General features: G+C 35.1%; 1 protein-coding gene across 1 annotated transcript in view; it reads left to right on the top strand.

The window, feature by feature from the left end:
* ELP4 (elongator acetyltransferase complex subunit 4) overlaps window positions 1-14,806 on the top strand; it is a gene marked incomplete at its 5' end in the record, with an annotated part of 291,599 nt that overhangs the window by 124,088 nt on the left and 152,705 nt on the right. The window contains 2 exons of the mRNA XM_019519960.1: window positions 2,370-2,478; window positions 5,188-5,294. Of these exons, the coding sequence (XP_019375505.1) occupies window positions 2,370-2,478; window positions 5,188-5,294 (216 nt within the window). The remainder of the gene's footprint in view (window positions 1-2,369; window positions 2,479-5,187; window positions 5,295-14,806) is intronic.

Here is a 14,806-nt window from a genome sequence, read left to right on the forward strand (position 1 = left end):
AAGGCTGCCAACCACACAGTTATGTTAGCAGCACAATGGCAACCAAAAATCACCATTGCATCTGTGTATGGTAGCTGCCTCGGGTGCCTGGCCAAGCTGCTACACCTCTGGATCAATGCAAACACAAAGCATTACACTGGAGATAATTAATCTAATTCTCACTGCATATAATATGTATATAGAGGTAATCATTTGGTCTTATCACTATCTAAAGTATGAAGTGTACTGAATGTGTACTTTATGGCCATTATCAAGAATAGAGTATAAAGGCTTTGCAGACTGCTTTAGGATAAATGCTTTATTTTCTGTACAGGCAGTCCTCAGACTTATGACACAATTGGTTCCCGAAAACCGCATCTTAAGTTGAAACGTTGTAACTCAGAACCCATTTTCCCATAGGAAACAATGTTATAAATGAGGGATATGTTCCTGAACCAAGGCCTGATACCCTATTTTCACCAAAAATACCCCAGAATTTTGTACTCAATCAATTTTAGATTAGTAATATAGCTACATTAATGTATTTATATTGTAAATAGCAATCATATTGATTTGGAAAGACTTCTTTGAAGTGACTTTGCTAGACTTTTTGAAGGGCTCTTGGCTGGAGTCTTCTCAGGAGTCTTGGCTGCAGGTTTTTCTGGAGTCTTGTCTGCTTTCTTAAAGGCAGTGTCCAAGGAAGTTTGGGCAGATGTTCTCTAGGGAGATGGGCGACACAGCAAACTTGTTTGCTGGCATGGCATGGTGTCGTATCAAGTGTTGTCAAGTCAAAACTGACATCAGAAAGTTGGAAAAGGGCATCAATTTATAAACGTTGTAAGTGCGAAATGTTGTAACTCAAAATGTTGTAAATAGAGGACTGCCTGTATTCTAAAATTAAACAATGGACCTACAAACAGGATGCATCTACATGTGCACTTTGCTGCAGAGTAGACTAATTAGTTCCACAGTAAATAAAGCATCACAGTCTACACATGTACCTGTGAATGACGCATGCTTCCGAAGGCTGGGGGGAGGCACGGTGACTGCCTGCAGACAGTGGTGGCGGTGGCAAGCGGGGAGCTCCCATAGGCAGCTGCAGTGGTATCAGAGGCGGGGAGGTGGATGGCAAGCGCTAACCAGTGGTCAGCAACCACCTGCAGACACTGCTGGCAGCGTTGGTGCCAGTGATCGGTGGCTGCCTGCAGATGCTGCCAGTGGTGTCAGCGGCGAGGGAGGGATGGTTAGCAGTGACCACCCACAGGCAGTTGGTGGTGTCTTTGGGTGGCTGTTGACTGCTGGTTGGCATGTGCAGTGCCAATATCAGGGTGTGCGTGCACCCCCTACACATCGCCAATGTGTGTACCAGTATTAGGGTGCAGTAGACTAATTAACTCCTCCATAAGATAGTACTGTTGGGGACAGTACTATCTAATGGCTGTCATTAAGTGTGGTCAAATATATGTGCAGACAGTGACCTCTGAGTGCAAATTGTGCCTGATCAGCCCAGGCAACCAGGAGCTAGACCCCTGGGTCCTGCCAGCCCTTCCACCACCTGATGCTGCCACCTGGACTGTGTCCCCTGCCAGTCCAGGGCTGTTCTGTTCAAGTTGCTGTTCTTGGGCACACGTGTAGACACTGCGCCTGGAGCAGTGTACTCCAGCACAAATGCCTTTGGAGTACATCATGTTGTGTTAATTGCACATGTAAATGTATCCACAGAGTAGCTGATTTAAAGCAGAAATGGAAATGTACTTTTAATATATAAGATAATCACTGCTAAATTTACAAATGTATTGAAAAATGGCAATATGAATTACAATATGGTATGCTGAGCTTTCTGATTTAAAAAAAATTACAAATGGCTGAATATATTACATATTTTTAATAAAATCCATTATCTTTCACTTCTCCATCTAACCATATAAATAAATTAATTGTGTGTAATATCTAATGTGTATATTATATTGTGTGCATATCTAATGTGTATATTATATTAAAATCCATGTCCACAATTAGCAGGATTTCCAAAATACTACTGGTAGTTGGGCATCTTGCTCTCAGAGAAAGTCAGTTAGAGTTAGGTATCTAACAGCCAATATATGCCTGTGAAAATATTCCTATTTACAAATAAGTGTGTAAGTTACAACAAGATTTAGAAAAAATGTGGAATTTGGCTCCAAGAAGCTCTTTTACCATATCTTCACACATAGTGAGGGAATGTTTTCCCTTAGATGTAGATTACTAAAGCCTTTTTAGTTTTATGTTATTTCTAGGTATTGATGACCTATTTTCACTTCAGTTTGTCATTGAGAAGAGAGACTTATTCTGTGAACATTAATTACATTTTTCATCACATAGGATATGTATTTTGTTCCCATGTCTTACAGAATAAAGCAATTATGGAACGTGTAACAAACTTGTCAGATACGGTAGTTGGTCTTGAATCATTTATTGGCTCTGAGAGAGAAACCAATCCATTATACAAGGATTACCATGGTAAGTTCCATCTTTAGCAATGCAAAAAGTTTACCCTGAGTGCTTCTAGGGCACTTAGCAGCTTACCCTCCAATTGGAGTATCTGCCATTAGGTAGCATTTGATTTCATTTTGGAATATACCTCTTAAATGTTTCTCCTTGCTAACCAGTCTTGAGTTAGGCAATTTTTCAGTAAAGTGCATTAAGGCTGCAAAGAAAACATGGCAACTCCTTGCATGTTGTCAAGCCATATTACTGAGGCATGGCTCAATCAGATGTACATCTCAACAGGCAGGCTTTGGGGAATTCACATGCAGAGGAGGCTTGAAAATCATCTGACCAGTGAGCTGAACTCGTCATGAAATCAATAGTTTTGATCTGCCAAGTTTTAAATAGAGAAGATGGGGGAAAATAATTTATTATATTAAAGTGAATGAATTGCTAAATGATACGGCATGCAAAAATATGTCTAAAAATATTATTTACTGCTTACTGCTTTTAAATTATGGCCATTATGCTATCCGGTGTAGTAAAAGAAGAAATTTGTTAGTTCAAAAAATATAATAAACCTTTTTTTTATAGGCACTTACTATTTTTCTGGTCTTTCAAATGATCTATCTTCAAAATTAATTGGTATTTAATCATGTAGTTCTTTTCAGAAAGATTTTATAAAAACTTTTTGCAGCAAAGCTATTTAAAGCTATCTGCAAGATTAGAAGTTATACATAGCCCAAGCCAGTGAATAACAAACAGTTTTAGCTAATCCAGAGTGGTGCTCTGAGTGTGCATAAATTACAGCTATTATTATTGTGATACTACTGTAGTTCCATGGAAACCTCTAGTCTAAAGACTGAACTGCTTATTTGAAGCCTGCTGTAAACATGTAAGAATGTGGCAATGTTTTTTTTTCCATGCTACAGAAAATGAAGCAAAGGTGGTGTTGAGGAATAGTGTGTACAGCTGTATGTGTTGATGTTCTACTTTAATAAATTAGAGTACAACCCTTTTGAATAAAGAAAATGTAATGTACGGTTGATTGTCAAAAGTAGCATCTGAAAACCCAGCTGCAAGGAAAAATGCTTCAAAATAATTTGCCTGTTTATTTTTCAAATTTTGTATGACTTTTGTGACATTTGTTCATTCTGATATGATTCCGTTAATTTTTTATTTTTTCTTGGTAGTGTCTTCTAATGAAAAATATGACTTTCTCAGTATCTATTTGCTACTTTAAAAATTCATATTAAACAATTGGCTTGTAAAAAGCCAATTTTATTGATTAGTTAGGTCTTCTTATGGATAACTTTTTTTATCTACCACTAAGAATTCATCAGGTAATGTAGATCAGAAATTGTCTAATGGATTTAGACATTCTTTCCTAAGAACTTTCCTATATGATGATGTATTATTAACTGCAGACAATGAAAGATTGTGGGTCTAGATAAACAAAGTTTATTAGACCTTTTTGATAACATTGCAATTTCTTTTTAAAAATTCCTTAATTTTGCTCATTTAATAATTTTACGGGGCCTACAATTTCACGTTGTTTGTGAAAGGCCAATAAAAAGGTAAGAATGGTACTTATATTCCTTTACTAAATATGTATAAAAATACTTAGACGATTGTCTTGGGTTGTACCTGCTCCATCAGAACTAAATTACATGCATAATGCTTAGTGAATTGGGACAAAGGTGGTTTGTTGGGTTTTTTTTTTACTTTAAAATATTTTTCAAAGAATATGAACAAAAATTATAGCTGGTATAAAAGTTACGCTTGTTTTTAAAACAATATTTGAAATAAGGAAGTTGCTTATCTTATGTCATACTTCATGCTGTATTTAATTTTTTTTTTCTTTACAGCTGCTATTTTCAAGAGAGATCCATGTCTAAATGAATGTAACACTGCATTTGCCAGTGTTTTCATTTAGACACTTTGGATTTGTGACTATCAAATGTAGGCCAGTAATTGAGAAGCCTTGTAGAATATTTCTAGTTTTCAACTGTAGAGAATGACCCCTGGCTTATTCACAAACTATATTAGGCTGCACAAAAACCATCCAACGTCCTTGTCAGAAAAAATCAACTTGAGTTTCCACTGACAGAATGCAGAGCTCACAATGTACATAAGTGTACCGTTGTAAAAACTGTAGCAGCTATATAAACCTCTCTCTGTTGTGTTGGTATGATATAGGAGTTAAATTGTATCAAAGAGTGTGTTCTAAAATGCTGTTGTTAACAGCAGGGTTTTTTTAAAGTCATTATCAAGGTGCACAATGAAATACTTTTCATTACAGCTTCACTGGTTATCAGTAACCCATAAGCCTTGTTTTGCTGGCTGCTTACTGGTGCATTTAATAAAATAAAGATCACTCAGTGGTGCCGTGGGCAGCATGCAAGGTGATAGCCATATTTGCTTACTGTAAATACAAGAGAAAATCACACACAAACCGGCTGTAGTTTTGACAAGTATTAAGATCCCTCTTTACATCTGTACTTCTGTAGCAAAGTGCAATTAGTTTTCCTCGCACAAGGATTTCTGTTTATCTTATTCTGCTTGATTACTTGAGTATAATCGCACCGTTTGCTTCATTGCTCCTGGTAGTAAGCTCCAGTTTAAAAAGGGGAGGATGAGTGTGTGTAAATATACAGAATTCTGCTGTAAGACTCTTTAATTTATGCATCTGGATAACAGCATTTCTTTTTTTTTTTCCTTCTTTACTTTTATTTCAACAAGGCTTGATTCATATACACCAGATTCCTCAGCTTAATAGCTTGATCTGTGATGTATCAGACACGAAGGACCTGGCTTTTAGATTAAAAAGGAAGCTATTCACAGTTGAGGTAAGAGAACCAGTTTTTTTCACTATATTTAGAATGTGAAAAATGGAGCTAACTTCTCTCTTTTTTGAAATATGTTATATTTGCATCAGATACTGTATGTCTATTTAATTAGAATTTTCCTATTGAGAATTGCTTTATAGGATATAATGTTGTGTAACTAAAAATGTTCCCTATGTTACACCAGTTTAGACTATGCATATACAGTTTATTTTGTTTTAAAATGTGCATAGAAAGTAGGCCACAACCTTCAATAACAAAGCATGACATATTTCTAAGGATGTCAGTAACATGTTTAATTAAATGTTAATGACTTGCTCTTACTTGTGTTAGTGGGTGGGAAAGAAGCTACATGTTATTACCCGAGTTGAGAGAATTTAATGTATAACACTGTCTAAAATTGTGTGTGGCATGAGGGATAAGTGTCCTTATCAGTATTCAGAAGCCATTTTCTTTGCATTACTGAAATCACCTTTAGCTCTTTTATGTCATTTTAAACACAGTATCATTTTCACTAATGTCCTTAAGTAAATTTTCTACTAAATTTAAACTTTTTTCCTGTGACCTTTATTCAGACAGTCCTGATAGAAGGCAGCAATATAAAAGATGTATTTCATTTTAATCTTTCTAAAGAGCAAAATGAACATAGAACTATTAAGCAATTAGAGTAGATGTATTTATTAACCAAGTAAATGCTCAGAGAAAGGAGATGGCTTTTTGGGTGATGTGATAGTCATCGGTACAGTCTGCACAATTTTTTAACAAAGACATAAAACAGCCAAGCAGCCCTGACAAACCATTTTGTTAAATCTCTTTTCAAATGAAAAGCTCTTAAGCAGGCCACTTGTCTTAACTGCTTGAAACCATAAAAAGAGAGAATTGCCACCAATAAATTAGCATATTTTTTACTTCATCACCAAATGATGGTCAATGTGCCTTGGCACTGCTTTGGTGTTTGGGACTTCACCCTTAAGTGACCACTTTGGCCCTTATTTGACCCTCTGCCCTCTTTAGCTGGCCACTTGATAAGGTAACTTAAGAGTTCTCTCCCTTTTTTCCCCTCTCTCCTCTTCACAATTGCAAGTAGCCCTAACCTATAAATCATTGAAAGGGCCCTATCAAGTGACAAATTAAGATGCCCTCCTCCTAATTAATGGTCATCAATGTCCTTAATTATCTAATCCTATTGAGGGTAGTTAATAGTTAATCAGGCAGCCAGTTCTTCAAGCAGGTCATCTCTGCATGAGTGCTAGAAGTTTTTCAACTGGAGACACTCCCTTGAAAAGCCATTTAAAGGCAATTGCATGAAGAAGCCTATGCTTTTTTCCCAAACACAAATGCTTTACTTTTTTTTTCATTTCTCAGAAAATACAGTTAATAGAACCAAGCAATGTAGTGATTTAAACTATTTTAACATCATTTAACTTTATCAAGACTATCAGGCTTGTTTCCTCTATACTGAAAATGAGAGAACCTATTTTTCATGCTAGGTTTTAAAATACAGAGTTGTAGCTTCAGTAATATAAGCAGACATACCACATCATTTTCTGCTTTACTGAATTCACACTTACTTTAGCTGTGCATTAGAATATTTGACTGTTTCTTAACATGAAACCTAAATAAGAAGATTGGAGCTTTATATTTCTATAGAACCAAACCAAGAGGCTCCATATAAAAATTACATTAGCCAATGAACAAAGGAGTCTGAATTAGTCGTGTAATAGAATCCTTGAAAAAAACTGATACTGTACAAATATGTGGATGACCATTTTAAAAATTTCCGCCATCATTGTTCAATTGGGACCCCTTTTGAAGCCCATTTTGAAAACCCTTTAAGTTCTTATTGTGGATAAACTTTCTACAAGCCACACTGAGGCAAGCCAGTTCTTTTTTTAACAAATGGAATCATTATCCTACTGTGATATTCCTCTACATCAAACTATATAAACTACTCCTTTCCGTATTAAATGGGAAGGCCAAATATATTTTTCTGCCCAGGGCAAGAAGGTTTTTTGGAAAAAGGGGGGAAAATAAAAAATGGAATTTCTGAATAGAATAGTTCAAAACTGGTTACTACAGTCAGGAAGTGATGGGTCAGCAATTTATTTCCAATCAAAAACATAAGCCCAACCAAAGAAGGTATATTATTACAAAACAATGTCATTTGAACAGATACAGTTTAGACATTTATAGTCTTGTTTGGTAAAATAAGAAAATATATTTAAATATATTAACTATTTTAGACAGTATCTCAGAATTTTTGTAGGAGAAGTGGTTAATCTGAAGTTGGGCACAAGGCAAGGCAGGGTGAAATCTTGGGGAACAAATAGAGGAGGTGCCACCAAAATCTTTGTACAGACAACACCCACTTAGCACTATTTTGATGTAGCGCTCCAATTGGTGTAGCGCTTTAAATTGATACCTAATTTCACTAAGCGCTCAGCAAGTTTTGTTATAGCAGTCACCATCTTGAGTCATTAAAAACACTTGTGGTCGCCATCTTGGGTTGTCAAATACTTTTGGTTTCGCTTAACACTTGGTTTTTCAGAAACCAATTAAGAGCACTAAATGGGGGTTGCCTGTATAGTTTAGTAAACCTATTTGGGATGGTGGTGTTGAACTTTGAATGCACATACCTAAAAACAGATTATAATTGCTGAGAGAGGAATTCATACCATGTGACTTGTGACACATTGCTTCAAGGAGGTTTTCGTCACTAGACTATTATTTCTCAGTGCCAACATGTGTAATGTGTATAGGAAAAAAAGCCTTTTATCTCCTGATCGTAATCACAGAAAAGCTGTCAAATTTCCTGTATCATCATACTGTCAACTTTTAATGTACCTACTGTGAATAGCAAATCTGGGACTCACCAGTAGGATTAACTACATACAGTTTGGCTCTCATCAATGAGAAAGCAGAGGTGTCATACCTGTTTTAGATTTTATTGTTTCATAGAAACAGTCATAGCCTTTAATGGCACAGTTTAGTTATTAAATGTATCACACAATTTACCAAAGTTAAAATAGTTGTTTTACAAAGATGCGTCTTAGTTCTAAGGTTTGGCAAGTTTTTAGGTTTGGCAACTTTTTGGTTAGCTTTTAAAGATATGCTCCAGATGAGTCTTCTTAAATAATAACAACTATTTGTAAAATGGTTATATGATAAAAAATATAGTACTTTCTAGATTCCCCCAAAACCTTTACTTGTTTAGTGGCAATATATTATACATAAAATATCAGAAAAAAACTATCTAAAGTGCGTACTACTTTAAAGGACACACAATGTTAAGTTAGCCTGTCTAATCCTATTTCTTCCCACTTTGGAATCTTAATTAGAAGGAGATAAAAACCATCATTTGACTAAATTATTGTCTTGAATCTGTAGCGAAAGGTATAATCCGCAATTGGGCCAATTAGTGTACCCCATAGTTAGCTATGCTGAGGCAGGCAACTTGATTAGATCTGACACCAGCCTAGTTCCCACTGTTGTTTTGCCAGGTATGATGGTCAGACTTCAAAGGGTTTGAGGCATCAGCAGGGCAAGGTTTGGAGGCCAGCTTAGGTCCGGTTGTTAATCTCTCTGCTAAAACCACAGCAGCCCTCGCACAAAACAAGCTTACACGACACAATCATGCGGTATTAAAGTTTGGGTTGAGTCATGCCAATTTGCCTTTGATTTTCTGATGATTGACCAAAAGATGGCTACATAACTAGACACATACTGAAAGTTTACTGATTAGATAAGTTCCCCAAATATTTGAAATATTTCTTGATTTCTCAGTTAAATGATATGACAACCTATTTAATGTAGTCAAACTTTCTGGTAGAATATGGCTTGAAATTACTTTTTCTTTTCTCTGTGCTTCTAATTGAGTCCAACTTTTATCACATTTTAATAGGTTTTTTTAAATAAATTAATCTCACCTTCACAGTTTTCTTTGCTATAACTTTTTCATTATCATTTCAAAACCCTTCTTTATCAAAAATAAAGGAAACCATTTCTAAAGTATAGGCTTTTTTAAAATGCCTGTAGACCTCTGGGGAAATGTTGATTATGTATAGTCCTTTTATTTTCATCTACAGCTGTTCATATAAAGGGAATTTCCTCATAATTATTTTCCACTTAAATGTTGAGTAAAGTGTTGTTCCACTGATGTGATTACATAAGTGTTCCTTTCTTTTGCATTCTGATTTGTTGGAATATTGCAGTAACAGTGACATGTTTCCATTCTGAGAAAAGCCTAGGGCTGCTTTAGTATTATTCCAAATGATTGAAATTGCCATCTTGCTGACTTTCCCTTAGGCAGCTTAAGGCCTGTTTACTTTTGTATTTGTTTCACATGTTCCCTCTGAGTTTGGCCTGCAAGACATCATTACCTGGTTTGACAAGACAGTTGGAATAAGATACATATTTTATTAATTCACTTTTATTACTCTCTGGTCATCATAAACGCCTAGACTGTATATGCTTACATTTAGTAAATACAGAAAAATGTTTACAGATGAGAAATTTAAAATTGTAATCTCATAATACTGATTTCTTTAAAACCTTCAAATAAGTAATTTGGTAGGCAGTTTGCAAGATAACTTGTTCTCTTAATGATTTTACCTGATATGTTTTGCTTAAAAATAGAATATATTTTATTGTTTATAGTACATTCATTCTCTGTTTAGATCAGTACAGATATTAATAACAATGAACAACATTTTGGTTTTAAAAAGGTATATAGCACCTGCACACAAAGTAGAGGAATAAAGTTTTAGAAACTATTTGCATAAAACCATTCTGTTTAGAACCTAGGATCATAGTGGTAAGTTGCCAGACCTTAATATGTAAAGCCAGGGGTCACAGCTGTGAAAGGTATTCCCTGAGGAGAACTGAAGAAAATAGAGGAAAGAATTGGAATCCTCTTATGGCAGTAAAATTGCAGTTTTCTCAATGGTGGAAATGTACAGACTACTGTGAGGAATTCTGCATCAGTAGTGAATTCTTTCTTGATGTCATGTCCAGATTAAAAAGCTGTGTATTTGGGAAGAAGTCTGGAAAAGTAAGTCATTGTGTGTGTATACGTTCGCATATTTTTGTTGTTATTTTGATTTTTTTACTGCAGCCTCAGGACACTATTACAGTGTTGTAGAATAGATAATTACTAAAACTGGCTACCCTTTCAGACTATCGTTTGCAACTAAGCAGTAATTTCTATGTTACACACACAGTAATGACATTAGGAAAATGATGAATGTGTTGAATAACCTTAAATTGGAAGCATTCCTCATGTAAACATCAAATTTTGAGATTCTGCTTTCTCTTAAAAATCAAAGGTGACAAATCAAGGAACTTTGGCTGTGACTGCTTCTGAATTCCCCTTCTTTCATATTCTTACTCTGTTCCTCTCTCATTTTTATCTCCACAAAGGCAGTGGGACTGAGAGTTAGGAGTTAAGCAGTACTACACTGTGGCTTAATCAGAATGGCTTCATAAGGCCAAACCAAAGACGCTCTCTTTTCCCAGAAGCTGTGTAAGGTATCTGCAGTGTTCTGCTAGTTCACGAATGAACTTAAGGTCTCAGTTCTTGTTCTCAGTGTGTTTGCATTTCCTGGTAGCATATTGTTAAGCAAGGCACCCTGAAATATTTGAGGTATCATTAACTAGCTCCATGAGAAAAATAACAACTGAATATTGACTCAGGATAATAGCACTAAACTGTTTTCACTGGTGAGACAAATTAATAATCATCATCATACATGCATTTTTGTGTGCATTTTAACACCCATACATCAAGTTTTAGATATTTTAGGGGGAAATGTTATGTCTATGTATGGCTACATCTGGTTGGCTATTTTTTCTTATGCTCTTCTTCCAAAAAATTGAAGGAATTCTCTACTCTCAGCAGCTTTTTTCATGATGCATCTGAAATTGCTGAAGTATTTTAGGCAATATTTTAAAGGAAAATATAGTCTATAATCTGCATGTATAAACTAAGAGTCAAAATATATTTTTTATTTAAACTTTACTAAAAAGTGTTACAGTTTCCTAGTCATTGGTCAGTAAAATTTTGAACAGAACTTTTGTTCATTGAGATAAACTGCAGGAGGAGGATGAACTAAATCCTATACATGAGGGTTAACTAAATTCTCATAGAGTGCACTGCATGTACAACAATATTTGGGGAAGCAGGAAGATATGCTTTTTTGTATAAGTAGCACCTCCCTGTGTTTTTAAAGATTGTACTACAGCCTAATTCTGCAGGGGGGTTGTAAATATGATGAGGCCTCATTACATCTCAAAATGTAATCTTACTTTTACCAAGCTGGATGACACATTGTTATCAGATGAATCCTTGTGTATGGATTTACTTGTAGTGTGGGTAGGACCACATTGGAATCCTTAGTTCAAAGAAGTTGAGGAATGAGGGCTTATTGGTGTTTCAAAATGCATTACTTTAAATGTAGTAGAACTTAGTAGTAGTAGCTTATTAGGATTTGATATCCAGATATTTGCCTCCTTAAATAAAAAGCAAATATGCTTTGGAATTATATGAAAGTATATGCTGTAGTTTCCATATTTGGTTTTACATTAGAAGCATTTGTCATCAAACTATCGAGGTTCTACTTCCACTTAGGGATCAAAGGTGACAAATCAAAGGAACTCTAGCTGTACTAACCTAGGAAAAAGTATGAAGCAGAATAATCCATTACGATGCAGGTTAATGCCAGCTTCATCAGAATTGCTCCAAACTGTGGCATTGGCATCTCTATTCATTTCTCCTTACGCTATTAATAAAAATGATTTTAGAAGCGTAGACAAAGGTAGTAATGATCTTCAGATTTTCTTTGCTTAAAATTTAAAATATCCTTTCCTAACCAAGAAGTCCTCTGCAAAATTAATTCTATCATTATTCCTTGCTCCCTTCTGCATTATTTTATTTAGTAGCCAGTTCAGGTTCTTTTTACCTGGTATGGTGTACTTCACTGAATTGTTTTGTCAGATGCTGTCAAGCCAACCTACCATTGTTAAAGAAAATCAAACTAAATCATTTTGGCATGAGCCTTCCAGGAATAAGGCACAGAATATGAAGGGTTTGATGAAATCAAGGATTTGATTTCAATATTGTAAAAGACTGCCTGTCAAAAATGTATTACATTCTTTCAAATAATTTTGAATAAATAAATGGGTTTTAAATTCTGACAGTACACTTTAGATAAAGTTTTGGGTTATTATTTTTAAATTATCATTACTTTGGCTAAAATAATACTTGAAAAGCAGCTCCTTTAAAAAAACCTGAATATTGATGATGCATAGAACATAATAAATCAGATTATAAAATCTCTGTATTTCACTGCATTTAAAACTGTGCAGCATCATTGTATAATGAAGCAAAGGTGAAATTCCTGAATCTGAATATACTAAGAAATTGTAGTCTTAAAATTTTGCCAATGATATTCCAACAATTAATACTAAGTAGTCCCAGATCACCTTCATTGGCAGATTTGGCAATTAGTGTATGATGATAATATTATCAAACAAACATCAAAACACATTTCTTAAAAATTCTAATTTCTAGATTAGTTTTTTTTAACATATCCCAAATATATAGAGAGCGAGTTCCGTTAAATTCCTCCAGACTCATACTTAATGTTTAATACGATGGTTCTGCAATTCCATTTCAATAAAGTTCTGTTTGTGTTTGTTTGAACAGTACCCTTTAGTTTTTGTTCAGAAATATTCATACTGTAGTTGTGTTGTAGTAATGGAAGAGCAAGTAACAAAGCCATTATCGCAATTAAAGGTCACTTGTACATATTGTAATGGATCGCTCATTCGCAAGATCTGTGTTAGGGGTCAGTGCTACAGCATGAAATGGTTTGCCCTTGTTCAACCTGTAAATAAATGGATCAAATTATCTTGTATTTTCCAGGTAAAAAAGAGGTTGAAATACTCCCAGTTAGTTAATTTTAGAAGATACACATTATGAATGAGTTGACTAGGTTAAAAGGTAAATTTTTGGTATGCATATTGTTAGTAAGGTTAGAAATATCATGTATCAAAATGTAATGCATTTTCCATGAAAACTTGAAGCACTTAATGTTTCATTGTTGATAGTTAATAACTTTGAGAAACTGAAAATGCTCCTTTTTTTTGTTTATATAATATTAATTAAAGTCAAGTTCTGGCAGCCAGTCAGCTAATAAGGCCTATTACTTTCTGAGTAACTGTGCCAAAAAAATAGAAGTTTGATAAAATTCTAAATTCAAATATATAATCAAACTAAATCATAGACAAAAAGTATGCATGTGATAAACCCATTGCCAACATTGATACATAAAGGAGATATATTGTGCCTTTGGTTATATCCAAAGGTTAGCTATGATTTTTTTTCTTGTTGGGCTCAAAATCAAAGGGAATAGGGTGACTCCTGATAAGAAAATTGAGGGTAATATTTCAATATCAACTAAAGAAGTTAGGAACCAAGGGCCACATTTAAAACAGAACTAAAGTGAACTTTAGATGGGTAGATTCAAAACTGTGATCCCAAAACCGCTGATCAGCAGCCAGGTAATCCTGAAGGCATCTGAATTAACTAGGCGCCTCCCTTTTTGACCTGAATGTTTCTTAAGTTTTCTGAGTGATCATGTTACTAAGAGTAATATAAGGGTAATGTATGAGCATGTAGGGAGAAAATCAGGAAAGCCAAGGCACAATTTGAGATGCAACTGGCAAAGGATGATAAAAGGCAATAAAAAGGCAGGCCAAAGAAAATGTTAGGATCTGTACTGAATGATGAAGGCAATACAGTTACGGATGGTACCTTATTATGAGTGCAGTTGGCAGCAAAGATAGGGAAGGAGACAAACAGCCTAAAGTAGTAGATAAGTTGTTAATAATCACTTTGAGAAGCTAGATGCTTTCAAATCAGGAAGCCCAAATATTATGCACCTTGGAGTACTGAAGGAATTGGTCACGGTGATTTCAGAGCCATTGGCTATCATCTTTAAGAGTGTATGGAGGTCAGTGAGTCCTAAATGACTGGAAGAGGGCAACTATAGTGCCTATCTTTAGGAAAGGCAAGACAGAGGATCTGGGGAATTATGGGCCAGTCAAGCTGACCTCAATACCCAGAAAGAACAAGGAGCAGGTCCTCAAGGAATCCATTTCAGAGCACTTGTAGGAAAACAAAATGATTAGAAACAGTCAGTATGGATTCACCAAGAGTAAGTCAGGCATAACCCACCAGATTTCCTTCTAGAAGATGACAGGTTCCTTGGATGGTGAGGATGTGATATACCTTGATTTTTTTGCAAGGCTTTTGACACCATTTCCCATAACATTTTCATTAATAAATTAAGGGAATACAGACTAGATGAAAGTAGTGTAAGGTGGATACATAACTGGTTGGCTATGTAGAATTAGACTGGATGGAGATGAAGCAAATGAAAGTGCTCAAATTTTTTTTTTATATGTTTTTAGTATTTTGGAGCCCTTAGCACAGGCTTAAACAGATAACTTTCTCT

Source organism: Gavialis gangeticus, unplaced genomic scaffold (assembly GCF_001723915.1).
Source record: "Gavialis gangeticus isolate Ggan-Ray unplaced genomic scaffold, GavGan_comp1, whole genome shotgun sequence".
NCBI lineage: Eukaryota > Metazoa > Chordata > Crocodylia > Gavialidae > Gavialis > Gavialis gangeticus.